General features: G+C 45.3%; 1 protein-coding gene across 11 annotated transcripts in view; it reads right to left on the minus strand.

The window, feature by feature from the left end:
* The window catches only part of Csad (cysteine sulfinic acid decarboxylase), a 37,831-nt gene that overhangs the window by 10,281 nt on the left and 2,780 nt on the right, over positions 1–24,770 (minus strand). For 3 of the 11 annotated variants that reach the window (XM_045151680.1, XM_045151678.1, XM_045151683.1), the window contains exons 2-6: positions 1,978–2,114; positions 1,378–1,504; positions 1,200–1,290; positions 765–871; positions 266–381 (exon numbers count right to left, since the gene is read on the minus strand). In XM_045151680.1, the coding sequence (XP_045007615.1) occupies positions 266–381; positions 765–871; positions 1,200–1,290; positions 1,378–1,504; positions 1,978–2,103 (567 nt within the window). In that variant the 5' untranslated portion in view covers positions 2,104–2,114. Of the gene's footprint in view, positions 1–265; positions 382–764; positions 872–1,199; positions 1,291–1,377; positions 1,505–1,977; positions 2,115–2,356; positions 2,386–5,975; positions 6,112–24,770 lie in introns of those variants that run through there. The other 8 variants (XM_045151686.1, XM_045151684.1, XM_045151688.1 and 5 more) reach the window with 6 other exon arrangements.

Below are 24,770 nucleotides of genomic sequence, written 5' to 3' on the forward strand. Positions count from 1 at the left end.
CCGGCCAGACCTTCATTTCTAATAAGCTACCAGGGGATATCAATGCTGCCGGTCCACAGACCGCCTTCAGAACAGAGAGGATGGACTGTGCCTACTGCCCTGCCTCCAAGGGGAAGGCAAAATGAACATGGGTGTTTCCATGACTAGACAGAAGCATATCTGCCTGGGGCTGGGGGAGTGAGGCAGAGCACCTAAAGGATCTCTGCCTGAGCTGGCTGGAGATCAGAATCAGAAGCCCATGGCTGGGCCTGCGCCTCTGCCCCACCTCCTGTGACGTGAAGAGAGCTAAGGGCGGCAGTGCCCGGAGGCCCCTCTGCTTGCAGTCCGGGTAGCGCTGATAGCGGGCCAGGTTTATGGCGTACATGTTGGAGATGGAGCCACCTGTGAGAGGAAGCATGGATGGTTAAGACTGAAGCTCGCTTCCCCTCATCTTTACACCCAGGTTGATCACTGGCTTCCAAACCACATATTCCCAAAGCTGCACGAATGGCCCAAGAATCAAAACAGCCTCGGGCTCAGCAGATTCTCCTGACCATCCTGGGCTGCCCCAAGAGACATCCTCGTCCAGGGTGGACTCTACAGCACTGATCCCAAGGGACTGCTGGCCAATACCAGGAGAGAGGGGACTGGGCAGCCTCTTCCCTGGCCTGGCCCCAGCAGAGGTGGAGAGGACACAAAGGAATAACTGCTCCATGCCAGCTGCACAGAGTGAAAGGTGGGGGAGGGGAACCTAAAGGCCCAAAGGAGGCCTTCTTGTCACACACCAGGGCAGAAGACCCCATCGCCAGAGCTCCAGCCAACCATGGCTCGAAGTTTCTTTAGCACCTCCTCTTCCATGAGTACAAACACAGGGGCGATCTCATATGTGTACCTGCGGGAAGAGCAACAGTGACAGAGGCAGAGGGAGCACTGGTGAGCTAAGTCCTTAAATTTCAGGAGTCGGAGAGGAAGCACAGGAAGGGTCCCAAGAGAGAAACAGACAGGTCTCAAAAACAAAATCAGGAGCCAGGTGGAAAACCACTGGGGTCAGGAGGCATAAAGAGGCTTAGAGGACAAAGGCCCAAATGACAGGGTGGAAAACACTCTGCCAACAGGTAGTCACAGAAGCCAGCGGTGAAGAGCAGAAACCATTCTCTCCTACTCTGAGGAGCAAACCCAAGACCTTTGTGGGATGGGTGGGAGGGCCCCGCATGGCTCACTGGCTGGTGTTGAGGCTCTCCGTGATGATGCGTCCAGCCAGAGCATGGGCATCCAACCCTGAGAAGAGCTGGTTGAAGAACCGGGGGTGACCTGGAGAAGGTGGAGTGGGGAGGGGGCTCAGGGTGGAACTGGGGGCATGGGCCATAAACTCTTCCCACCAGAACCTCAGGCACGCACAGGTCTTGACACTGTAGCGAATCACAGCCCGGCAGCGCTCCAGAATCCGCTCCTGCGGCTCGCCCTGGCTCTGCAACTCCAAATCCAACAGCTGCTTGAGCTCCTCGGGCTCTTTCCACTCGCAGACCTCAGAGGAAAAGCCAGGCCCTTAGGCCCCATGGACTGACTGCCCTGGCCACAGCTCAACAGACACAGCACCCCACCAGCCTGCACTTACAATTCAGGAACTTTTTTTGTTTGTTTGTTTTCAAGGTAGGGCCTCACCCTAGCTCAGGCTGAGCCTGGAATTCACTCTGTAGTCTCAGAGTGGCCTTGAACTCACGGCCTCCTCCCCTGGCCTCCCAAGTGCTGGGATTAAAGGTGTGTGACACATGACTGGACCCAATTCAGGAGCTTTAAAACATTTTTTTTGTTGTTGTTGTTTTTCGTGGTAGGGTCTTGCTCTAGCCCAGGTTGACCTAGAATTCACTATGTAGTCTCAGGCTGGCCTCAAGCTATTAAGACCCAGGATGCAAATTCCTGAGGCATATAGGAGACAGAGATGTGCTTATCCTCTGAGCCAGGCTTAGGAAGAGGTACACAGGAGGAGAAAGGACCCACCTTCTCTGAGGCACTGGTCCCTTTCCGAATGACCTCAGACACAACAATGTCAAACACGTCCTGGAGCAAGGTCTCCACAGCAACCCGGTCCCCATCCAGGGCAGGGAGTGGTTTTGAGTCAGCCATCAGGATAAAATCTGTGAGCAGAGTAGAGTCATTCTCCCCTCATTCTGTGAACCCCACTCGGACCCAACAAACAAGATCTTCCACCTCATAAGGGGCTCAGGGTTCCAAGTCCTGCAGCTCAGTCCTGGCTTTGATGTGCAGACGAGGGTCACTGACAGGTTAGGGAGAAAGCTGGTGGGCGGGGGCGTCCACTAATGTTAAGCAGGTGGAATTAGTGGCCACTGGGCACCCAAGGAAGCAACGCAAAGCTTACCTCTCTGCTCAGACCTCTGTTCAGATGAGCTGGGGACAAGGTACACAATGAGTTTTTCAGGGTAGTAGGACCAAGATGACAGAGGGAGAGAGAGAAAACCAGTAGTCACATGGTCATGACATAACTCTCATGACCCTTGTCCCGAAGAGAACTTTCACAGATTTTTGGACTGGGACAGCCGGTTAAATTCCTGAATAATGATTAGCTGACAGAACAGGATGGGGGTGATGGACCTTTCACTTCAGGGAGGGGATGAAAGCCAGCATCAAAGTGGGGAGTGGGGTGCCCCCTCCCCCAGTCCCCATGAATACAACTGCCCAGAGTAGGGCATGGCGATGCTGGAGGGAAACACGGGTGGCAAGAAGGTCCAACAGCTGAGCTTGGTGGCACAAGACTTTATTCCCAGCACTTGGAAGGCACAGGTAGGAGGATTGCAGTGAGTTCAATGCCACCCTGAGACTACATAGTGAATTCCAGGTCAACGTGGGCTATTGTAAGACTCTATCTTGAAAAACCAAAAAGGGGGGGGGGGCTAAGAAACTGATCTGGGAGGACCCAAGATGTTGGGTGTAAAATGGGTTAGAGCTCAGAGGCCAACTCATGCCAATGTTGATGCTTTCCAGAACTATCCTGGGTTCAGTGTTTCTCCTTTCTCTTTTTCATTTGTTAGAGACAGACAGAGGGAAAGAAAGAGAGAGAGGGAGAGAGAGAGAGAGAATAGGTGCACCAAGGCCTCTAGCCACTGCAAACAAACTCCAGACGCATGCGCCACCATGTGCATCTAGTTTATGTGGGTCTTGGGGAATTGAACCTGGGTCCTGAGGCTTCACAGGTAAGTACCTTAACCACTAAGCCATCTCTCCAGCCCCACTGTTTCTCTTCTTTTTTTTCCTTTTCCCTTCCCCCTCCCTCTTTTCTCTGACTCTTTTTTTTGTTTTGTTCTTCGAGGTAGGGTCTCACTCTAGCCCAGGCTGACCTGGAATTCACTATGGAGTCTCAGGGTGGCCTTGAACTCACGATGATCCTCCTACCTCAGCCTCTGGAGTGCTGGGATTAAAGGCATGCGCCACCACATCCAGCTTCTCTCACTCTTTTTTATTTTTATTTTAGAGGTAGTGTCTTGCTCTAGACCAGGCTAGTATTTTTTTTTTTAAGAGTGAGAGAAGGCCACGCATGGTGGCTCATGCCTTCAGTCCCAGCACTTGGGAAGCAGAGGTAGGAGGACTACTGTGAGTTTGAGGCCACCCTGAGACTAGAGTGTGTTCAGGCAGCAGTCAGCTGTGACATGGGAAGAAAGGCAGAGCAGGAAGAGCTGGGCATGGTCATGATAAACAGAGTTGAGGAGATGGCGCACTGGTTAAAGGTGCTTCCTTGTAAAACCTGCCACTGCAGGTTCAATCCCCCAGTACCCATGTCTGCATCTGTGATCCCGACACACCTGTGACAATGGGAGGCAGCACAAGGGCTGGCTATTCTTCCCCCCATTCCCCCAAGCAGGGTCTCACTCTAGGCCAGGCTGACCTGGAATTCACTATGTAGTCTCAGGGTGGCCTCGAACTCACAGTGATCCTCCTACCTTCCAAGTGCTGGGATTAAAGGCGTGCGCCACCATGCCTGGCATGGGCCAGCTATTCTGATGTTCGTTTGCAATCTAGCACTTTGTTTGCACTGACAAGAGATCCTGTATCAAAAAACGTGACACAAAGACACCTTGAAGTTGTCCTCTAACCTCTATATACATGCCCACAACCAGCTAATTTTAAAAATACATATTGCCGGGCGTGGTGGTGCATGCGTTTAATCCCAACATTCAGGAGTCTGAAGTAGGGGGATCGTCGTGAGTTCAAGGCCAGCTTGAGAGTAGATTCCAGGTCAACCTGGGCTAGAGTGAGGCCCTACCTCAAAAAACTAAAAACAGGACTGGAGGGATGACTTAGCAGTTAAGGCGTTTGCCTGCAAAGCCAAAGGACCCAGGTTTGATTCCTCCGGACCCATGTTAGCCAGATGCACAAGGGGCACGCACATCTGTAGTTCGTCTGCAGTGGCTGGAGGTCCTGGTGCACGCATTCTCTCTCTCTCTCTCTGCCTCTTTCTTCTCTCAAATAAATAAATAAAATACATATTAATATAGTGAAAAATCTAATTCTCACTCCCATATACACAAGTAACCATTTTATTTAGGGGGAAGGATCCTTTCAGACTTTTTAATGCAAATGCTAACAAACGCGAATGGGTTTTATTTTCTCACTTTCACTCAAGAGACACATATTCAATCTGCACATTGTGTATCCTTGGTCAACAAATGGAATGATCAAGTCCGTAGGGTTTCCTCATTCTTTTTTAATGTAATAGCTTAGTATAGATATAATTTGAATACCACAAAGCATATCCCTTTATCCAGTGGTTTTTGATACATTCATGAACTTGTGCAATCACTATCACTACTCAATTCCAGAGCATAATCCTCACTCCAGTAGTAAACTCATTAGTAGTCATCATGTTCCCTGCAAACTCAACCTGTGGCCACCACTGATCTACTTTTCTAGCTCTATAGACTTGCATTTGCTGTTCATTTCACTTAAATAAAAGCACACGATATGGAGTTATCTGTGACTGGCTTCTTTTACTTAGCACACTTTGTTTGTTTTTCGAGGCAGAGTCTTGCTATAACCCAGGCTGACCTGGAATTCACTATGTAATCTCAGAGTGCTAGGATTAAAAGCATACGCCACCACACCTGGCTCAGTACACTATTTTAAAAAATATATTTTATTTAGCACTTGGGAGGCAGAGGTAAGAGGATTGCTGTGAGTTGGAGGCCACTCTGAGATTACGTAGTGAATTCCTGGTCAACCTGAGCTACAGTGAGACCCTACTTTGAAAAACAAAACAAAACAAAACAAAAAAAAAAAAGTGTACTAAACCAAATACGTATGGGGGTGTGTGTGTGTATTTATTTGAGAGAGAGAAAATAAGCACACCAGAGCCTCCAGCCACTGCAAACAAACTATGGACGCATGTGTCACCTTGTGCCATAGATCCTGGGGAATTGAACCTTGGTCCTTTGGCTTTGCTGGTAAGTGCCTTAGTGGCTAAGCCAGTTCTCCAGCCTGTAGTATAGTGTTTTTTTGTTTGTTTGTTTTTTAATATTTTATTTATTTATTTGAGAGCGACAGAGACAGAAAGAAAGACACATAGAGGGAGAGAGAGAGAGAGAATGGGCGCGCCAGGGCTTCCAGCCTCTGCAAACGAACTCCAGACGCGTGCGCCCCCTTGTGCATCTGGCTAACATGGGACCTGGGGAACCGAGCCTCGAACCGGGGTCCTTAGGCTTCACAGGCGAGCGCTTAACCACTAAGCCATCTCTCCAGCCCTGTTGTTGTTTTTTTGAGGTACAGTTTCATTCTAGCCCAGACTGACCTGGAATTCACTATGTAGTCTCAGGGTGGCCTCGAGCCATCAACCCTGCTTGTATAGTATATATTTTAAAATTTTATTTATTTGCAAGCAAAGAGACAAAGAAGAGACAGAGAGAAATGGGAGCACCAGGGCCTCTAGCCATTGCAAACGAACTCCAGACGCATGCGCCCTGGCTTACATGGGTCCAGGGGAATCGAACCTGGGTCCTTTGGCTTCACAGGCAAGCACCTTCACCGCTAAACCATTTCTCCAGTCCTCATAGTATAGTATTTTTAAGGCTCATCCATATTGTAGCATGCGTTTGTACTTTATTCCTTTTCATGACTGAATCTTATCTGTTGAAAAGATAAACTGCATTTTATTTTTCCATTTATAAGCTCCTAGACATTTTAGTTTTTTCTACCTTTTGGCTATTATGAATTATGCTGCTATGGTGATTTGAGTGAAATGTCCCCCACAGGCTCATGTAGTTTGAATACTTGGTCCCCAGCTGGCGGTAAGTTGGCAAAGTGGTTTGGGAGGTAGAGCCTTGCTGGAGGAGGTGCTGCTAGGTCTGGTACTCATATTAGTTCCTTCATGCTGATGTGAAGGTGTGACCCAGACTTCCTCTCAGATATGCCACGCTTTCCCTGCCCTGATGAAGTTTCCCCTTGAGACTGGAAGCCAAAAATAAACCCTTTCCTCCCATAAGCTGCTTTCTGGTCAGTTGTCTTGTCCTAGCAACTAGAAGGTAACTAATATAGCTGCTATGAATAGTTATGTACAAAGGATTTAAAAATATTTTTTCACTTATTTGCAAGGAGAGAAAGAGGGAGGGAGGGAGAGAGAGAATGGGTGTGCCAGGGCCTCTAGTCGCTGCAGACAAACTCCAGATGTGTGCGCTACTTTGTGCATCTGGCTTTATGTGGGTACTGGGGAATCATACCAGGGTCATTAGACTTTGAAGGCAAGTGCTTTGACCATTAAACCATCTCTCTAGGCCCAAGGTTTTTTTGTGTGTGTGTGGTTTTTCAAGGTAGGGTCTCACTCTAGCTCAGGCTGACCTGGAATTCACTACGTAGTCTCAGGGTGGCCTCAAGTTCATAGTGATCCTCCTACCTCCCAAGTGCTGGGATTAAAGGTATGTGTCACCACACCCAGCTTCCAATATTTTTATTTATTTATTTACTTGAAAGAGAATATGCATGTGCCAGGGCCTCCTGCCACATTGCAAATGAACTCCAGATGTATGAGCCACTTTGTGCAACTGGCTGCTTGTGGGTAATGGAGAATCAAAGCTGGGCCATCAGGAATTGCAAGCCAAGTTCCTTTAACCATTGAGCCATCTCTCCATGCCTATATTCTCTTTTTTGAGACAGGATCTTTCAGTAAACCTGGAGCTAACATATGTGCCCATGGTTTGATCCCTGTCAACATGGGGGAGGGGGAATCAGGCATTTTGGTTGTTTGGGGAGTTTTCTTTGGGGGGGGGAGGGTTGGTTTTTTTGAGGTAGGGGCTCACTCTGGCCAGGCTAACCTGGAATTCAAAATGTAGTCTCAAGGTGGCCTTGAACTCATGACGATCATCCTAGCTCATCTCCCCAGTGCTGGGGATGAAAGGCATGTGCCACTATGCCCAGCAGGGTTGTTTTTTTTAATTTTTATTAACATTTTCCATGATTATAAAATATATCCCATGGTAATTCCCTCCTTCCCCACCCCCACACTTTCCCATTTGAAATTCCACTCTCCATCATATTACCTCCCCATTACAATCATTGTAATTACATATATACAATATCAACCTATTAAGTTCCTCCTCCCTTCCTTTCTCTACCCTTTATGTCTCTTTTTTACCTTACTAGCCTCTGCTACTAAGTATTTTCATTCTCACGCAGAAGCCCAATCGGTTGTTTGTTTTTTGAGAGGAGGTATCATGTATCCAAGGATGGCCCAACTCCTGACTGCCCTCTCTCTACCTCCCACATGAGATAACACTGTTCATGTGGTGCTAAAGATGAAACCCAGAACTTTATGCATGTTAGGTACATGCTCTGACAACTGAGCTATATCCTCAGCTCTCAGCGTAGTTCTATTTAATTAGATGTATTTGTTTTACTCAGTAACGAAGGACTTCAAAATCCCACTGGTCCATTATAACAAAGCCACAAAGGATTTTGCAGGTAGCTGTTTGTTTTATGAATCAGGGTCTTGCTGTGTTGCCCAGACTGGCCCAGAACTCATGGTCTCAAGCAATCTTCCTTTCTATTCCTTTTTCTTAAAATTTTTATTTATTTTTATTTTATTTTATTGAGAGAGAGAGAGGCAGAGAGAGGGAGAGAGAGAATGGGCAAGCCAGGGCCTTCAGGCATTGCAAACGAACTCCAGACACATATGAACCCCTGTGCATCTGGCTTACATGGGTCCTGGACAGTCGAACCGGGATCCTTTGGCTTTGCAGGCAAATGCCTTAACAGATAAGCCATCTCTCTAGCCCCCAATTTTTATTTATTGATTTGACAGAGAAAGAGAGAGAGAGAGAGAATGGGTGTGCCAGGGCCTCTAGCCACTGCAAACGAACTCCAGACGCATGCGCCCCCTTGTGCATCTGGCTAACGTGGGTCCTTTGGCTTTGCAGGCAAATGCCTTAACAGCTAAGCCATCCCTCCAGCACTATGTTCCTTTTTCATGATGCACACTGATGGCAGAGCCAACCACAGCTCTCATTCTTCACATGCCTTCATTCCAAGACCCATGCTGAAAGAACAGCCCTTTCTAGAACATGCTGTTCTCGTGGCAGAGGGAAAATGACAAAAAGCAGAGGAAATCACACACCAGGTGTTTTTTTGTTTTGTTTTGTTTTTGAGGTGGGCTCTAGCCCAGGCTGGTCTGGATCTCTTGACAATCCTCCTAGTGCTGGGAATATAGGTGTTGAGTCACCGTGTCCAGTTCAACACACCAACTCAAAAATTTCTGCTCAAACCTGGTATGTGGCACATCTGCAGATTCCTGATCAAGGTTAAGCTACATGCTGAACTCTAGGCAACAAGGTAAGCATGTGTCGCAACGAGGTAAGCATGTGTCCCTCCCACATGAGGGCACTGCAAAGCACAAGGGCAGCAAATGGAAGATAGAAACCTTCTGACAATATCATTGCTTCCCATTTGGTTTCAAGTCAGTCTTCAGTGGCTCTTCTGGCTCCCTGACATTCTATGCTAGGCCTCACTGACAGCTAGATGAGCCTGAACAGGTCTGAAGGTTTCCCTCCTTCTCTCTCAGGTGTACTGTTTTCATTTTATTTTATTTTTTTTCGAGGTAGGGTCTCATCTTAGCTCAGGCTGACCTGGAATTCACTATGTAGTCTCAGGGTGTCCTTGAACTCACGGTGATCCTTATACCTCTGCCTCCCACGTGCTGGGATTAAAAGCGTGCGCCACCACCATGCCCGGCCAGGTCTACCTGTTGATTGTGCTCTCTCATTTCTTCAACCCTTGTCCTCCATCCCTTCCTTAGAGTAGTTTTAATATATATATTTATTTTTTAAAATAGTTTTAAAAAATTTTTATAGGTGGGCACGGTGGCGCATGCCTTTAATTCCAGCACTTGGGAGGCAGAGGTAGGTGGATCACTGTGAGTTCAAAGCCACCCTGGGACTACATAGTGAATTCCAGGTCAGCCTGAGCCAGAGTGAAACCCTACCTCTAAAAACCAAAACCAAAACCAAACCAAAACAAAACAAAACATTATTTGACAGAAAGAGAGAGAGAGAGAGTGGGCACACCAGGGCCTCCAGCCACTGCAAACGAACTCCAGACACATGCATCACCTGTGTATCTGGCTAATGTGGGTCCTGGGGAATCAAACCTGGGTCCTTTGGTTTTGCAGACAAATATCTTAGCTGCTAAGCCATCCCTTCAGTGCTATTTACATATTTTAATATTTTATTTATTCATTCATTGGAGACAAAAAGAGACAGAGAGGGAGAGAGAGAATGGGCATGCCAGGGCTTCCAGCCACTGTAAATGAACTCCAGATGCATGCGCCCCCTTGTGTATGTGGCTTATATGGGTCCTGGAGAATAGAACCAGGATCCTCTGGCTATGCAGGCAAGTGCCTTAACTGCTAATCCATCTCTCCAGCCCCCAATTTTGGGAGGCAGAGGTAGGAGGATTGCCATGAGTTTGAGGCCACCCTGAGACTATGTAGTGAATTCCAGGTCAGCCTGGGCTAGAATGAGACCTACCTCGAAAAAACAAACAAAAAAAAAAATTATTTATTTGTGAAAGAAAATGAAAGGAGAGAAAGAGGCAGATAGAGAGAATGGGTGTGCCAGGGCCTCCAGCCACTGCAAACAACTCCAGATGCGTGCACTATCTGTGGATTTGGTTTTATGTGGGTATTAGGAATTGAACCTGGATCCTTTGGCTTTGCTCACAAGCACCACAACAACTAAGCCACCTCTCCAGTCCCCTTACAGCATTTTATGTTGCTCAAATCTCTTATAACGTGCCCCATCATTCTCTTCACAAGCAACCATCTGGAAGAGTCATCATATCTACTCCTTGATATCAATTCACTATTGGAATTCACTATGTAGTCCCAGGGTGGCCTAGAACTCACTGTGATCCACCTACTTCTGCCTCCCAAGTGCTGCAATTAAAGGCATGTGCCACCGTGCCCAGCTATAAAAAATTTTAAAAAGTATTTAAAAAAAATATAGGGCTGGAGAGATGGCTTAGCGGTTAAGCGCTTGCCTGTGAAGCCTAAGGACCCCGGTTCAAGGCTCGGTTCCCCAGGACCCACGTTAGCCAGATGCACAAGGGGGCGCACGCATCTGGAGTTCGTTTGCAGAGGCTGGAAGCCCTGGCGCGCCCATTCTCTCTCTCTCCCTTTATCTGTCTTTCTCTCTGTGTCTGTCGCTCTCAAATAAATAAATAAAAAATTTAAAAAAATGTTAAAAAAATATATAAAAATATAAAAAATCTATTGAAAATACTCTAAGGAAGGGATGGAGGACAAGGGCTGATGAAATGAGAAAGTATTTCACTCCCTTTCCACTCATATTTTTCTCAACCCACCAGCATGAAGATTCTATCAAAACTACTAAGAATTCCACTACCTTCAAATTCAATAGACACAGCTCACCTTTATCCTACTTGACCCTTCTGGAGCCATCTAAGTTTTCTGTCTGTCTGTCTGTCTGTCTGTCTGTCTATCTATCTATCAATCACCAACCCATCCATCCATCCATTTGAGGCTCCAACCCCAGAGCCTCACTCATGCTGGGCAAGTGTTCTCCAATCCTCATCTCAAACATTTTCTTTTGCTGGTTTCTACTTAGGCTCTGTCCCTCTCTCTGTGGTTGGCCCTGGTTCCCTTTGCATTTGCATTTTCCTCTAGCCCACTGAGAAATGCTAATGCTCCTCCGGGCTCTTCTCTGCCCTCCAGATGACATGTCACTAGTGACAAGTCTCTTCCATTCCCAGAGCTACAAACAGGAGGCTCCTCTATCTCTGACCTCTCTCCCAAGTTCTGAAGCTACCTGCCAACTCAGAAGTGCTACAGGCACTCCACACTCATTACTATCCCATATGTAACTATGGGACAATAAATATGTCTAACCTGAAGGTCGTTCTATAACTAGCCTGTACTCTTAGAAAATGTCAATGTTAGGTGCTGGGGAAATGGCATACACTTGCTTGCAAAGCCTGCCTGGGTTCAATTCCCCAGCCACCTATATAAAGCCAGACAGGTATTAATTTGCAGTGGCAAGAGACCTGGGCCAATGTTAGAGCTGGGAATTCAAGCTCAGTGGTAGAGTGCTTGTCTAGTATACACAAGACCTTGAGTTCAATTCCTAGTACTACAAACACAAAGACTAAAAAGACAAACAACAAAAAAGTCAATGTGTCTGTGCGTGGTGGCACATGCCTTTAATCCCAGCACTCGGGAGGCAGAGGTAGGAGGAGGATTGCAGTGAGTTCAAGGCCACCCTAAGAATACAGATACAGAGTGAAAACCCTACCTTGAAAAACAAAAAACAAAACAAAAATGTTGGGTTGGAGAGATGGCTTAGTGGTTGAGCACTTGCCTATGAAGACTAAGGACCCCAGTTCAAGGCTTGATTCCCCAGGACTCATATTAGTCAGATGCACAAGGGGGCACATGCCTTTGGAGTTTGCTTACAGTGGGTGGAGGCCCTGGTGTACCCATTCTCTGTTGCACTCAAATAAATAAATAGAAATAAGCAAAAAAAATTTAACAAGGAACGTCATAGCCATGCACTGTGGCATATGCCCATAATCATAGAATATGGAGGAAGAAGCAGAAGAAACACTCACAAGTTCACATCCAGCCTGGGCTTCATAGTGAGTTCCAGGCCAGCCAAGGCTACGGAGTGAGATCTTGTCCAAAATAAACAGACAAAAAAAGTCAATGTCGTGAAAACCAAAGAACAGCTGAGACCATAACCTAGACAGGATACTACAGACATTACAACTAAAAGAAACATGCAATCCAAGTTGGTTCCTTGGTAAAAATTAGTGGACTAGGGCTGCAGAGATGGCTCAGTGGTTAAGGCACTTGACTGCAAAGCCTAAGAACCCTGGTTCAGTTACCTAGTACCCACATAAAGCCAGATGTACAAAGTGGCAAATGCGTCTGGAGTTCATCTGCAGTGGCGAGAGACCCTCGTGCACCCATTCTCTCTCTCTCACAAATAAATAAATAATATACATATTTTTCAAATTACTGAAATAACGCCAGGCATGGTGGCTCACGCCTTTAATCCCAGCACTCAGGAGGCAGAGGTAGGAGGACTGCCGTGAGTTTGAGGCCACCCTGACACTGCATAGTTAATTCCAGGTCAGCCTGGCCAGAGTGAGATCCTACCTCAAAAAAAAAAAAAAAAAAAAATTAGTGGAATAAGCACTTGGGAGGCAAAGGTAGGAGGATCACCTTGAATTCAAGGCTACTCTGAGACTACATAGTGAATTCCAGATTAGCCTGAGCTGGAGTGAAACTCTACCTTGAAAAGCCTGTGTGTGTGTGTGTTAAATCAGTATATATTTTTTGGTGGTTTTTGAAGGTAGGGTCTCACTCTCTAATTCAGGCTGACCTGGAATTCACTATGTAATCTTAGGGAGGCCTGGAACTCACAAGTATCCACCTATCTCTGCCTCCCAAAAGCTGGGATAAAAGGTTTGCACTACCACACATGGCTTAAATCAGTATTAAATATCCTAACTGGTCATTATATTGTGCTAATGAAAAATATTTTTTTTTTTTTTGCATGTGTGGTGAGTATATACATGCTCTGTTATCTTTGTTTTTGTGTTTGGTTTTGGTTTCTCATGGAAGGGTCTCACTCTAGCCAAGGCTGACCTGGCACTCATTCTGTAGTCCCAAGCTGACTTCAAATTCACAGCGATCTGACTACCTCTGGCTGCCCAGTGCTGGGACTAATGGCATGCGCCACCATTTCTGGCAAATGTTCGGATGTGAGCATGTGTGTATACGGGTACATGTATGTGCATGTAGAAGCCAGAGGTTAATGTTAGACATCTGAAGCACCCTCCACCTTATATTTTGAGACAGTAAGATGATTTAAAGTAGATGTCCCTCCCAAACTCAGATGTTCTGAATGCTTGGTCACAAGCTGGTGGCAATTTGGGAGGTGGAGTCTTGCTGGAGTTGTGTTCCTGAGGGTAGGGGGTGTTATAGCCAGCTCCCCCTTGGCAGAGCTCTATCTCACTCCCCTACTTCTTTTTTAAAAATTTAAATATTTTTATTTTTATTTATTTATTTGAGAGAGACAAGAGTCAGAGAGAGGGAAGAAAAGGAGACACAGAGAGAGAATGGGTACGCCAGGGCATCCAGGCACTGCAAAAGGATGCATGCACCATCTTGTGCATCTGGCTTAGGTGGGTCCTAGGGAATCGAACCAGGCTCCTTTGGCTTTATAAGCAAATGCCTTAACTGCTAAGCCATTTCTCCATCTCCCCACCCCACTACTCTTTTCACCTGCTGTGGCAGAGGTGTCCAGCTTCTGCTCATGCCATGCTTTCCCCTGCCATCATGAAGCTTCTCCTTGGGACTCTAAGCAAAAATAAACCCTTTCCAGCCAGGCAGAGTGGCATATGCCTTTAACTCCTACATTTGGGAGACAGAGGTAGGAGAATCACTGTGAGTTTGAGGCCAGTCTGAGACTACATAGTGAATATTAGTTCAGCCTGGGCTAGAGTGAGACCCTACCTTGAAAATAAAATGCTGAAATATTTAGTGATAAAGGAACTTATCTGCAACAATACTATGTTTATATATCTATAAGGCTTTATCTTAAAAACAATATATGATATGATTTAGCTATCATTAAGTTCACCTTTTTTTTTTTTCTAGCACAGGCTGACCTGGAATTCACTAGGTAATCTCAGGGTGGCCTTGAACTCACTGCAATCCTCCTACCTCTGCCTCCCAAGTGCTGGGATCAAAGAGGTGCCCGGCAAGTTCACTGTTTTGTTTTGTTTGAGATAGGGTATCGCTTTACCCTGGACTGACCTGTAATGCACACTGTAGTTCCAAACTGGCCTGGAACTCCTGGCAATCTTCCTACCTCAGCTGGGATTCAAGTTATGTGCAACCACACCTGATGCAAGTTCGCTTTTTTTTTTTTTTAAGTAATTCAGTGCTTCTTAGTATAGTTGGAAAGTTGTACATTGCTTGCCACTATTTAATTCTAGAACATCTTCATCTCCCCCCAAAGAAACTCATACCTATTAGTAGTTACTCCCTGTACTTAGTGTGTGTTTACGTGTTACTAGGGATCAGACCCAGAGCTACCTCACATGCTGGCAAATGCTCTACCACTCAGTTATATTCCAACCCAGCCCCATGCTTTTTGTTTGTTTGTTTTTATTTGTTTATTTGAGAGTGACAGAGAGAGAAAGGGTGCACCAGGGCCCCCAGCCACTGCAAATGAACTACAGACACGTGTGCCCCCTTGTGCATCTGGCTAACGTGGGTTCTGAGGAATCGAGCCTCGAACCAGGGTCCTTAGGCTTCACAGGCAAGTGCTTAACCACTAAGCCATTTCTCCAGCCCTTTTTTTTAAAAATTTTTTTTAATTTTTATTTATTTATTTGAGAGTGACAGACACAGAGAGAAAGACAGATAGAGGGAGAGAGAGAGAATGGGCGCGCCAGGGCTTCCAGCCTCTGTAAACGAACTCCAGACACGTGCGCCCCCTTGTGCATCTGGCTAACGTGGGACCTGGGGAACTGAGCCTCAAACCGGGGTCCTTAGGCTTCACAGGCAAGCGCTTAACCGCCAAGCCATCTCTCCAGCCCTTTTTTTTTTTTTTTTTTTTTTTTGAGACAGGGTCTCATTCTACCCCAGGCTGACCTCAAACTCATAGTAATCTTATTACCTCAGCCTCCCAAGTACTGGGATCAAAGGTGTGCATCACCATGCCATCTATTTTTAAAAAACACTTTTTATTTTTTTTTTTTGAGGTAGGGTCTCCCTTTAGCCCAGGCTGATCTGGAATTCACTACATAGTGTCTCAGACTGGCCTTGAATTCAAGGCAATCCACCCTCCTCTGCTTCCCAAGTGCTGGGATTCAAGGCATGCGCCACCACACCTGGCTAAAAATATCTTTATTTGGAGCCAGGTGTGGTGGTGTATGCCTTTAATTCCAGCACTTGAGAGGCAGATGTAGGAGGATGACCATGAGTTCAAGGCCAGGCTGAGACTACATAGTGAATTTCAGGTCACCCTGGGCTAGAGGGAAACCCAACCTTGAAAATCTGAAAAGAAAAAAATATATATTTTGGCTAGAGAGAGGGCTCAGCGGTCAAAGCACTCGCTTGCAAAGCCTAAGGACCTAGTTTTAATTCCCCAGTACCCACATAAAGCCAGATGCACAATATAGCACACGCGTCTAGAGTTCACTTGTTATAGTGGCTAGCAGTCCTGGGGTGCCCATTCTCTCTCTATTAATATGCCTCTTCTTCAAATAAATAATGATTTTTAAAATGTTTATTTACTTATTTAAGAGAGAGAGAGGAAAAGACAGACAAAAAGAGAGTGAACATGGGTACATCAGGACCTCCTACCACTGCCTACACAAGACCATCAAAATATGAGGAAAAAGATCATGACATCAAAATAAAAGAGATTGTTTGAGATGGAGAGGGGATATGATGGAGAGTGGAGTTTAAAAGGGGAAAAAAGGGCATTACCAAGGGATATTGTTTACAATCATGGAAGTTGTTAATAAAAAATTAATTAATCATGAGCCAGGCACAGTGGTACACGCCTCCCAGCACTCGGGAGGCAGAGGTAGGAGGATCGCTGTGAGTTCGAGGCCACCCTGAGAATGCAGAGTGAATTCCAGGTCAGCCTGAGCTAGAGTGAGACCCTACCTTGAAAAACCAAAAAAAAAAAAAAAAAAAAAAATTAATTAATTGAAAAAAAAAACAACCCACAAGACTTGTATTGGTAAAATTAAACGTGTTGTTTTTGGTTTGCCCAGAAGTGAATAAAGAAATTTCTTCACCTGATATTCGATAAAAATGCCAAAAATACTCATTGGAGAAGAGACCGCCTCTTCAGCAAATGGTGTTTTGAAAACTGGATAAATATCTGCAGAAGGATGAAAATAGATTCTTCTCTCTCGCCATGCACAAGAATTAAGTCCAAATGGATTAAAGACCTTAACATCAGACCGGAAACTTTGAAACTGCTAGAGGAAAAAGTAGGGGAAACCCTTCAACATATTGGTCTTGGCAAAGACTTTCTGAATACAACCCCAATTGCTCAGGCAATAAAACCACAGATTAACCACTGGGACCTAATGAAATTACAAAGATTTTGCACTGCAAAGGACACAGTGAAAAAAGCAAAGAGGCAACCTACAGAATGGGAAAAAATCTTCACCAGCTATATATCTGATAGAGGATTAATATCTAGGATATACAAAGAACTCAAAAAGTTAAATAATAAAGAATCAAACAAGCCAATCAAAAAATGGGCTATGGAGCTAAATAGAGAGTTCTCAAAGGAAGAAATACGAATGGCATATAAGCATCTAAAAAAATGTTCTACGTCACTAGTCATCAGGGAAATGCAGATTAAAACTACATTGAGATTCCATCTCACTCCTGTCAGATTGGCCACCATCATGAAAACAAATGATCATAAATGTTGGCGGAGATGTGGAAAAAAAGGAACCCTTCTGCACTGCTGGTGGGAATGCAATCTGGTCCAGCCATTGTGGAAAACAGTGTGGAGGTTCCTAAAGCAGCTAGAGATTGATCTACCATATGACCCAGCTATAGCGCTCCTAGGCATATATCCAAAGGACTCATCTCATTTCCTTAGAAGTACATGCTCAACCATGTTTATTGCTGCTCAATTTATAATAGCTGGGAAATGGAACCAGCCTAGATGTCCCTCAACAGATGAGTGGATAATGAAGATGTGGCACATTTATACAATGGAGTTCTACTCAGCGGTAAGGAAAAATGAAGTTATGAAATTTGCAGAAAAATGAATGGACCTGGAAAGTATTATACTAAGTCAGGTAACCCAGGCCCAGAAAGCCAAGCGCCACATGTTCTCTCTCATATGTGGATCCTAGCTACAGATGACTGGGCTTCTGTGTGAGAATGAAAATCCTTGGTAGCAGAGGCCAGTAAGTTGAAAAGGAGACATAAAGGGTGGAGAAAGGAAGAGAGGAGGATACTTAATAGGTTGATATTGTATATATGTAATTACAATGATTGTAATGGGGAGGTAATATGATGGAGAATGGAATTTCAAATGGGAAAGTGTGGGGGTGGGGAGGGAGGGAATTACCATGGGATATATTTTATAATCATGGAAAATGTTAATAAAAATTAAAAAAAAAGATATAGGGCCAACAGATTTTTATCATCAAAAAAAAAATAGAAACATAAAATAAATAAATACATATTTAAAAAAAAAAGAAATTTCTTGGGGGCTGGAGGGATAGCTTAGCGGTTAAGGCATTTACCTGCAAAGCCAAAGGACCCAGGTTCGATTCCCCAGGACCTACATTAGCCAGATGCACAAGGGGGCGCTTGTGTTTGGAGTTCATTTGCAGTGGCTGGAAGCCCTGATGTGCCCATTCTCTCTCTCCCTCTCTCTATCAAATAAATAATAAATACTTTTTTTTTTTTTCTTGTTTTTTGAGGTAGGGTCTCACTCTGGTTCAGGCTGACCTGGAATTAACTCTGTAGTCTCAGGGTGGCCTTGAACTCACGGCGATCCTCCTACCTCTGCCTCCCAAGTGCTGGGATTAAAGGCGTGCGCCACCACGCCCGGCAACATTTTTAAAATGAGGAACAAGGAATATAGTTCTGTGGCAGGCAAAGCCTGCATTCGATTTCTAACACACACACACACACACACACACACACACACACACACACGCTCCAAAATTACAAACTGACAGGCGAGGAATGTCCCTCATATGTGATCTGTTTCCCAACTTCTCTATCCAGTATCATTAAAGGTCTGAGGGGTTTGTTTTTATTACACAATCCATGCTGCTCTCGGTGGAGAATGGGTTCAGCTTGTTCAGCAAACAGTCTGGTCTGTTGCCTGGCTGGCACTGCCCCAGGTACTGCGTCCATCCTGTGGGCTCCACTCACAGACGCAAAGAAGCCCAGCATGCAGGCTGAAGGCACGCTCACGGCACTGAGGTGGAGCGCTCACTCAGGAAAGGCAGGGCTGCGTCTTTGCTCACGTGGCCCAGCTCGCCCTCTCTGTGGGGTGACGAGGGCAGGGACACGCACTATGCAGGAATCGGGACAGCACTAGCTGATGAAGTGATGGGGTGGCCTGAGGGAAGCTGGTTAGGAGACTTGCCCGGGGCCTAGGGATCTGGGCAGTTAGCTGCCTTCAAAAGTGCTTTCACTCAGGCTTACTCTTCAAAAATTAACCCAATGAGTCGGGCGTGGTGGTGCACACTTTTAATCCCAGCATTAGGAAGGCAGAGGTGGGAAGACTGCTATGAGTTCAAGGCCACTTTGAGTCTATCTATACTCAGGATGCAGAGGTGGGAGGATCACCATGAGTTCAGAGGCCACCCTGACACTAGTGAATTCCAGGTCAGCCTGGGCTAGAGGGAGACCCTACTCAAAAAAAGTAATAATAATAATAATAAAAGAAAAGCACAATGGCATCTGAGGTGGCTGAGCACAGCAGAAGTGTAGTTACAAACGCCAGCACCAAAAAGCAAAACAAAAAACTCAGTGGCCTCTGCTAGCTACCAATCAACAATTTTATATTGTATTTATTTGAGGGCAGGCCTCTAGTCACTGCAAACAAACTCCAGATGCGTGTGCCATCATGTGCATCTAGCTTACGAGGGATCTGGAGAGCTGAACATCGGTCCTTAGGATTCACAGGCAAGCGCCTTAACCAATAAGCCCCTCTCTCTAGCCCCACTTAAAATTTTGTTGTTGTTGTTTTGTTTTTTCAAGGGTAGGGTTTCTCACTCTTGCTAGGCTGATCTGGAATTTACTATGTAGTCTCAGTTGGCCTCAAACTCACAGTGATCCTCCTACCCTTGCTTCCAGTGTACTGGGATTAAAGGCATGCACCACCACACTCAGCTACAAGATTGATTTTTTTTTCTCCAGCCCTTAAAAACATTTTATTTTCTTTATTTGAGAGAGAAACAGAGAGACAGACAAGACAGACAGATAGCAAGAGAATGGGGACACCAGGGCCTTCAGCTGCTGTAAAGGAACTCCAGATGCATGTGCCACCTTGTGCACCTGGCTTACATGGGTCTTGGGGAATCAAACCTGGGTCCTTTGGCTTCACAGGCAATCGCCTTAACCAGTAAACCATCTCTCCAGCTCCTCTTTTATTATTCTTATTTATTTGCAAGCAGAGAGAGAGATAGAAGAGAGACAGACAGAATGGGCAAGCCAGGGCCTCCAGCCACAGCAAACTCCAGATGCATATGCCACTTTGCGCATCTAGCTTTATGTGGATACTGGGGAATCGAACCCAGTTCAATAGGGTTTCCAGGCAGGTGCCTTAACCACTGAGGTATCTCTCTAGGCTCCTTTCTTTCTTCTCTTTTTAACGCTTTCTTTCTTTTCTTTTCTTTTCTTTTCTTTTCTTTTCTTTTCTTTTCTTTTCCTTTCTTTTCTTTTTTGGTTTTTCAAGGTAGGGTCTCGCTCTTGCTCAGGCTGACCTGGAATTCACTCTTCTACCTCAGTCTCAGTACTGGAATTAAAGGTGTGTGTCCCAAGAGTGATTCTTACAGCTTTTGAGTTTTTGTGTATAATTCCACCCCTCAGCAGGCGGAAAATTCTCAGTAGGAGGATTTTCAGGTCAAGGCCAGCCAAGGCTACATTAGTGAGACCTTGTCTCCAAAAAAAACAAGATAACCTACAATTTTCTTTTTCTTCATTCCGTATTTGCCCATTCAATGTTTTTTGGTTTATTGTTTTTTTCCTTTTCTTTTTCCAGGTAGGGTCTCACCTTAGCCCAGGCTGACCTGGAATTCACTATGTCGTCTCAGGGTGGCCTTGAACTCATTCATGGTGATCCTTCTGCTTCTGCCTCTCAAGTACTGGGATCAAAGGCATGTGTGATTTATTAAAATTTTCATATGTTTATTTGCATGTGTGTGTATGGATGTACCAGGGTCATACCTGCGCTGCTTTTTCCATCTGGCTGGGTTCCTTTAACCAGAGATGAGATATCAGTCTTTTTTTCAATTTTATTTATTTATTTTGTTTTTCTTTTTTTAATTATTTATTTATTTTTATTTATTTATTTGAGAGCGACAGCCAGAGAGAAAGAGGCAGAGAGAGGAGAGTGGGCGCGCCAGGGCCTCAAGCCACTGCAAAGGAACTCCAGACGCCGTGCGCCCCCTTGTGCATCTGGCTAACATGGATCCTGGGGAATTGAGCCTTGAACTGGGTCCTTAGGCTTCACAAGCAAGCGCTTAACTGCTAAGCCATCTCTCCAGCCCTTGTTTTGTTTTTCAAGGTAGGGTCTCACTCTAGTCCAGGCTGATTTGGAATTCACTGTGTAGTCCCAGGCTGGCCTTGAAACCACAGCAATCCTCCTACTTTGGCCTCCCAAGTGCTGGGATTAAAGGCAAGCGCCAACCGGGTGTGGTGGTGCACGCCTTTAATCCCAGCACTCAGGAAGCAGAGGTAGGAGGATCACCAAGAGTTCAAGGCCACCCTGAGACTACATAGTGAATTCCAGGTCAGCCTGAGCCAGCCAGAGTGAGACCCTACCTTGAAAAATAAAAAAATAATAATAAATAAAAGGCAAGCACCACCACACCCAGCCCTATTTGTTTTTTATTTACAAGCAGAGAAGGAGAGAATGGGGGGCTGGAGAGATGGCTTAGCGGTTAAGCGCTTGCCTGTGAAGCCTAAGGACTCCGGTTCGAGGCTCGGTTCCCCAGGTCCCACGTTAGCCAGATGCACAAGGGGGCGCACGCGTCTGGAGTTCGTTTGCAGAGGCTGGAAGCCCTGGCGCGCCCATTCTCTCTCTCTCCCTCTATCTGTCTTTCTCTCTGTGTCTGTCGCTCTCAAATAAATAAATAAAAATTTAAAAAAAAAAAAAAAGAGAGAATGGGAACCACAGGGCCTCCTGCTACTGCAAATGGAACTCCAGAAGCATGAGCCATTTTGTGTATATGGCTCCATGAAAGTACTGAAAAATTGAACTCAGGCCATCAGACTTTGCAATCAAACACTTTTAAGCACTGAGCCATTTCTCTAGCTCCTAGTCTGCTTATTTGATTATTTTTAATTTTTAAAAAATATTTTATTTATTTGACAGAGAAAGAGGGAGAGAGAAAGAGAGAGAATGGGTACGGCAGGGCCTCCAGCCACTGCAAAAGAACTTCAGATGCATACAGCCCCTTGTGTGGCTGACATGGGTCCTAGGGAATTGAACCTGGGTCCTTTGGCTTTGCAGACAAATGCCTTAACTGCTATGCCATCCCTCTAACTCTATTTTAAAATTTTTATATTCATTGATTTGGAAGACAGCAAGTGTTTTTTTTTGTTGTTGTTTGTTTGTTTTGAGACAAGGTCTCATGTAGCCTAGGCTAGGCTGCCTCCAAATCTATATGTATGCCAGGGCCACTAGCCACTACAAACAAACTCCAAATGCATGCACCACCTTGTGCATGTGGATTTACTTGGGTCCTGGAGAATTGAACCTGGGTCCTTTGGCTTTGCAGGCAAGCACCTTTTTTTGGTTTTTCCAGGTAGGGTCTTGCTCTAGGCCAGGCTGAATTTACTATATAGTCTCAGGGTGGCCTTGAATTCTCAGCTATCCTCCTACTTCTGCCTCTCAAGTGCTGGGATTAAAGGTGTATGCCATCACACCTGGCTTATTTGATTTTTTAAAATTTGTATTTATGTGTAAGTAGAAAGAGAAAGAGCAAGCCAAAAGCTAGGCATGCCAGGGCCTTTGCCACTGCATAAAAACTCTAGATGCAAGTGCCACTGTACATCTGGCTCTACGTGGATATTGGGGAATCGAACCCCAGCCACAGGATTTGCAAGCAGTAGCTATGAACTATCTCCCTAGGCCCCCCCCCCCTTTTTTTTTGTTTTTTCAAGGTAGGGTCTCACTCTAGCCCAGGCTGACCTGGAATTCACTCTGTATTTTCAAGGTGGCCTCGAACTCACAGCAATCCTACCTCTGCCTCCCGAGTGCTGGGATTAAAGGCGTGTGCCACCACACCTGGCTCCCCCGTATTTGGTTGTTTTTTTTTTTTTTTTTGAGGTAGGGTATTGCTCTAGTCCAGGTTGACCTGGAATTCACTCTGTAGTCTCAGAGTGGTCTCAAACTCATGGTGATCCTCCTACTTCTAACTCCTGAGTGCTAGGAGGTGTCCCACCCACCTGGCTGTTCTCTCTGTGTTTTGGGGTTTTGTTTTGTTTTGTTTTCGGTTTTTCAAGGTAGGGTCTCACTCTAGCTCAAGCTAACCTGGAATTCACTATGTAGTCTCAGGGTGGCCTCGAACTCGTGGCGATCCTCCTACCCCTGCCTCCCAAGTGCTGGGATTAAAGGTGTGCGCCATTATGCCCAGCTGGTATTTTTTCTTTTTTTTTTTTTGAGACAAGGTCTAGGCTGCCTTCAACTCTATATGTAGTTGAGGATAACTTTGAATCCCCTGATCTACCAACAACACCAAAGTGCTGGGATTACAAGTATAAGGCACCATGCCTGGGGTTTGTTCTACTTTCTCTTAACAAGCAAAGAATATGAACAAGCAGTTTATAAAACAATCAAAATGGGACTGGAGTTAGCATATTTTTTCTACGGTGACTAGAGGCCCTCACATGCCTATTACTTCTGCCTCTCTCAAATAATAAATAATTAAAAAAATAAAAAGGATTGTGCCATTGCTGTGGCTATAAGGCCTACCACCTTCAGAAGTCAATCTGTGGCAAAGGTGGCTATGCTGCTAAGTATAAGAGAAAATATAACTGGAGTGCCAGCCAAGGCTAAGAGATGAAAATACTATAGGACTGGCTGTATGAACACCTAAAAATTAAGACATGGATTCTGTGAAGGAACAACAATTAAAGGCATGCACCACCATGCCCAGCATTTTCCTTTTATTTATTTATTTGTGTGCGTGTGTGTGGTTTTTTGAGTGGGGTCCGCTCTAGCCCAGACTGACCTGGAATTCACTATGTAGTCTCAGGCTGACCTCAAATAAGGTGATCCTCCTACTTCTGCCTCCGAGTGCTGGGATTAAAGACGTGTGCCACCATGCTCAGCTTCCTTTTATAATTTTTAAAGATTTTATTTATTTATTTATTTATTTATTTATTTATTTGCAAGGAGAGAGAGACAGAATAAGGGTTTGCAAGGTCCTTCTGCCGCTACAAACTGAACTCCAGACTCACACACCACTTTGTGTATCTGGCTTCACATGGGTATTGGTCATTCAAACCTAAATCATTAAGCTTTGCAGGCAAGTGTCTTAATATTGAGCCATCTCTCTAGGCCACCCTTATACATATATACACATATTTGGTTTTTCGAGGCAGGGTCTTGCTCTAACCCAGGCTGACCTGGAATTTACTATGTAGGCTCAGGCTGATCCTCCTACCTCTGCCTCCCAAGTGCTGGGATTAAAGGTGTGCACCATCATACTAGGCCAATAGATAAAAATCTAAAAAAAAATTTTTTTTTTCCCCTCAGGCTGGAGAGATGGCTTAGTGGCTAACGCACTTACCTGGGAAGCCTAAGAATGCATGTTCAAATCTCCAGGTCCCATGTAGCCAGACTTACATTGACACAAGCGTGCAATGCTGCAAATGCACACAGGTAGGAGCATGCATCTGGAGTTCCTTCACAGTGGCTGCAAAGACCCTGGCGTGCTCATTCTCTCTCTCTCTCTCAAAAATAAAATAAAAACCACAGCCAGGTCAGACGGTGCTGGAGTGAAACCCTATCTATAAAAATAAATCTAGGGGCTGGAGAAATGGCTTAGCCATTAAGTCACTTGCCTGTGAAGACAAAGGACCCAGGTTTGAGTCTGGAGAGATGGCTTAGTGGTTAAGCACTTGCCTGTGAAGCCTAAGGACCCCAGTTCGAGGCTCAATTCTCCAGGATCCATGTAAGCCAGATGCACAAGGTGGTGCATGCATCTGAAGTTCGTTTGCAGTGGCTGGAGACCCTGATTCCCCCCTCCCCTCTGCCTCTTTCTCTGTCTGTCTGTTCTCTCAAATAAATTAAAAAAATAATTTTCTTAAATAAAATAATAAAAAAAATTCTCTGGGGCTTGCGGAAATGGCTAAGGAGTTTATGGCACTTGCTTGCAAAGCCTGCTACACTGAGTTCAATTCCCCACATAAAGCCAGAGACAAAAAGATGTATTTGTATTTGGAGTTCATTTGTAGTGGCAAGAGATCCAGGCATGCTCTCTCTCTCTCAGATAAATAAAGATTAATTATTTTAAAAATCTTGGAGCTGGGTGTG

Source organism: Jaculus jaculus, chromosome 6, assembly GCF_020740685.1.
Source record: "Jaculus jaculus isolate mJacJac1 chromosome 6, mJacJac1.mat.Y.cur, whole genome shotgun sequence".
NCBI lineage: Eukaryota > Metazoa > Chordata > Mammalia > Rodentia > Dipodidae > Jaculus > Jaculus jaculus.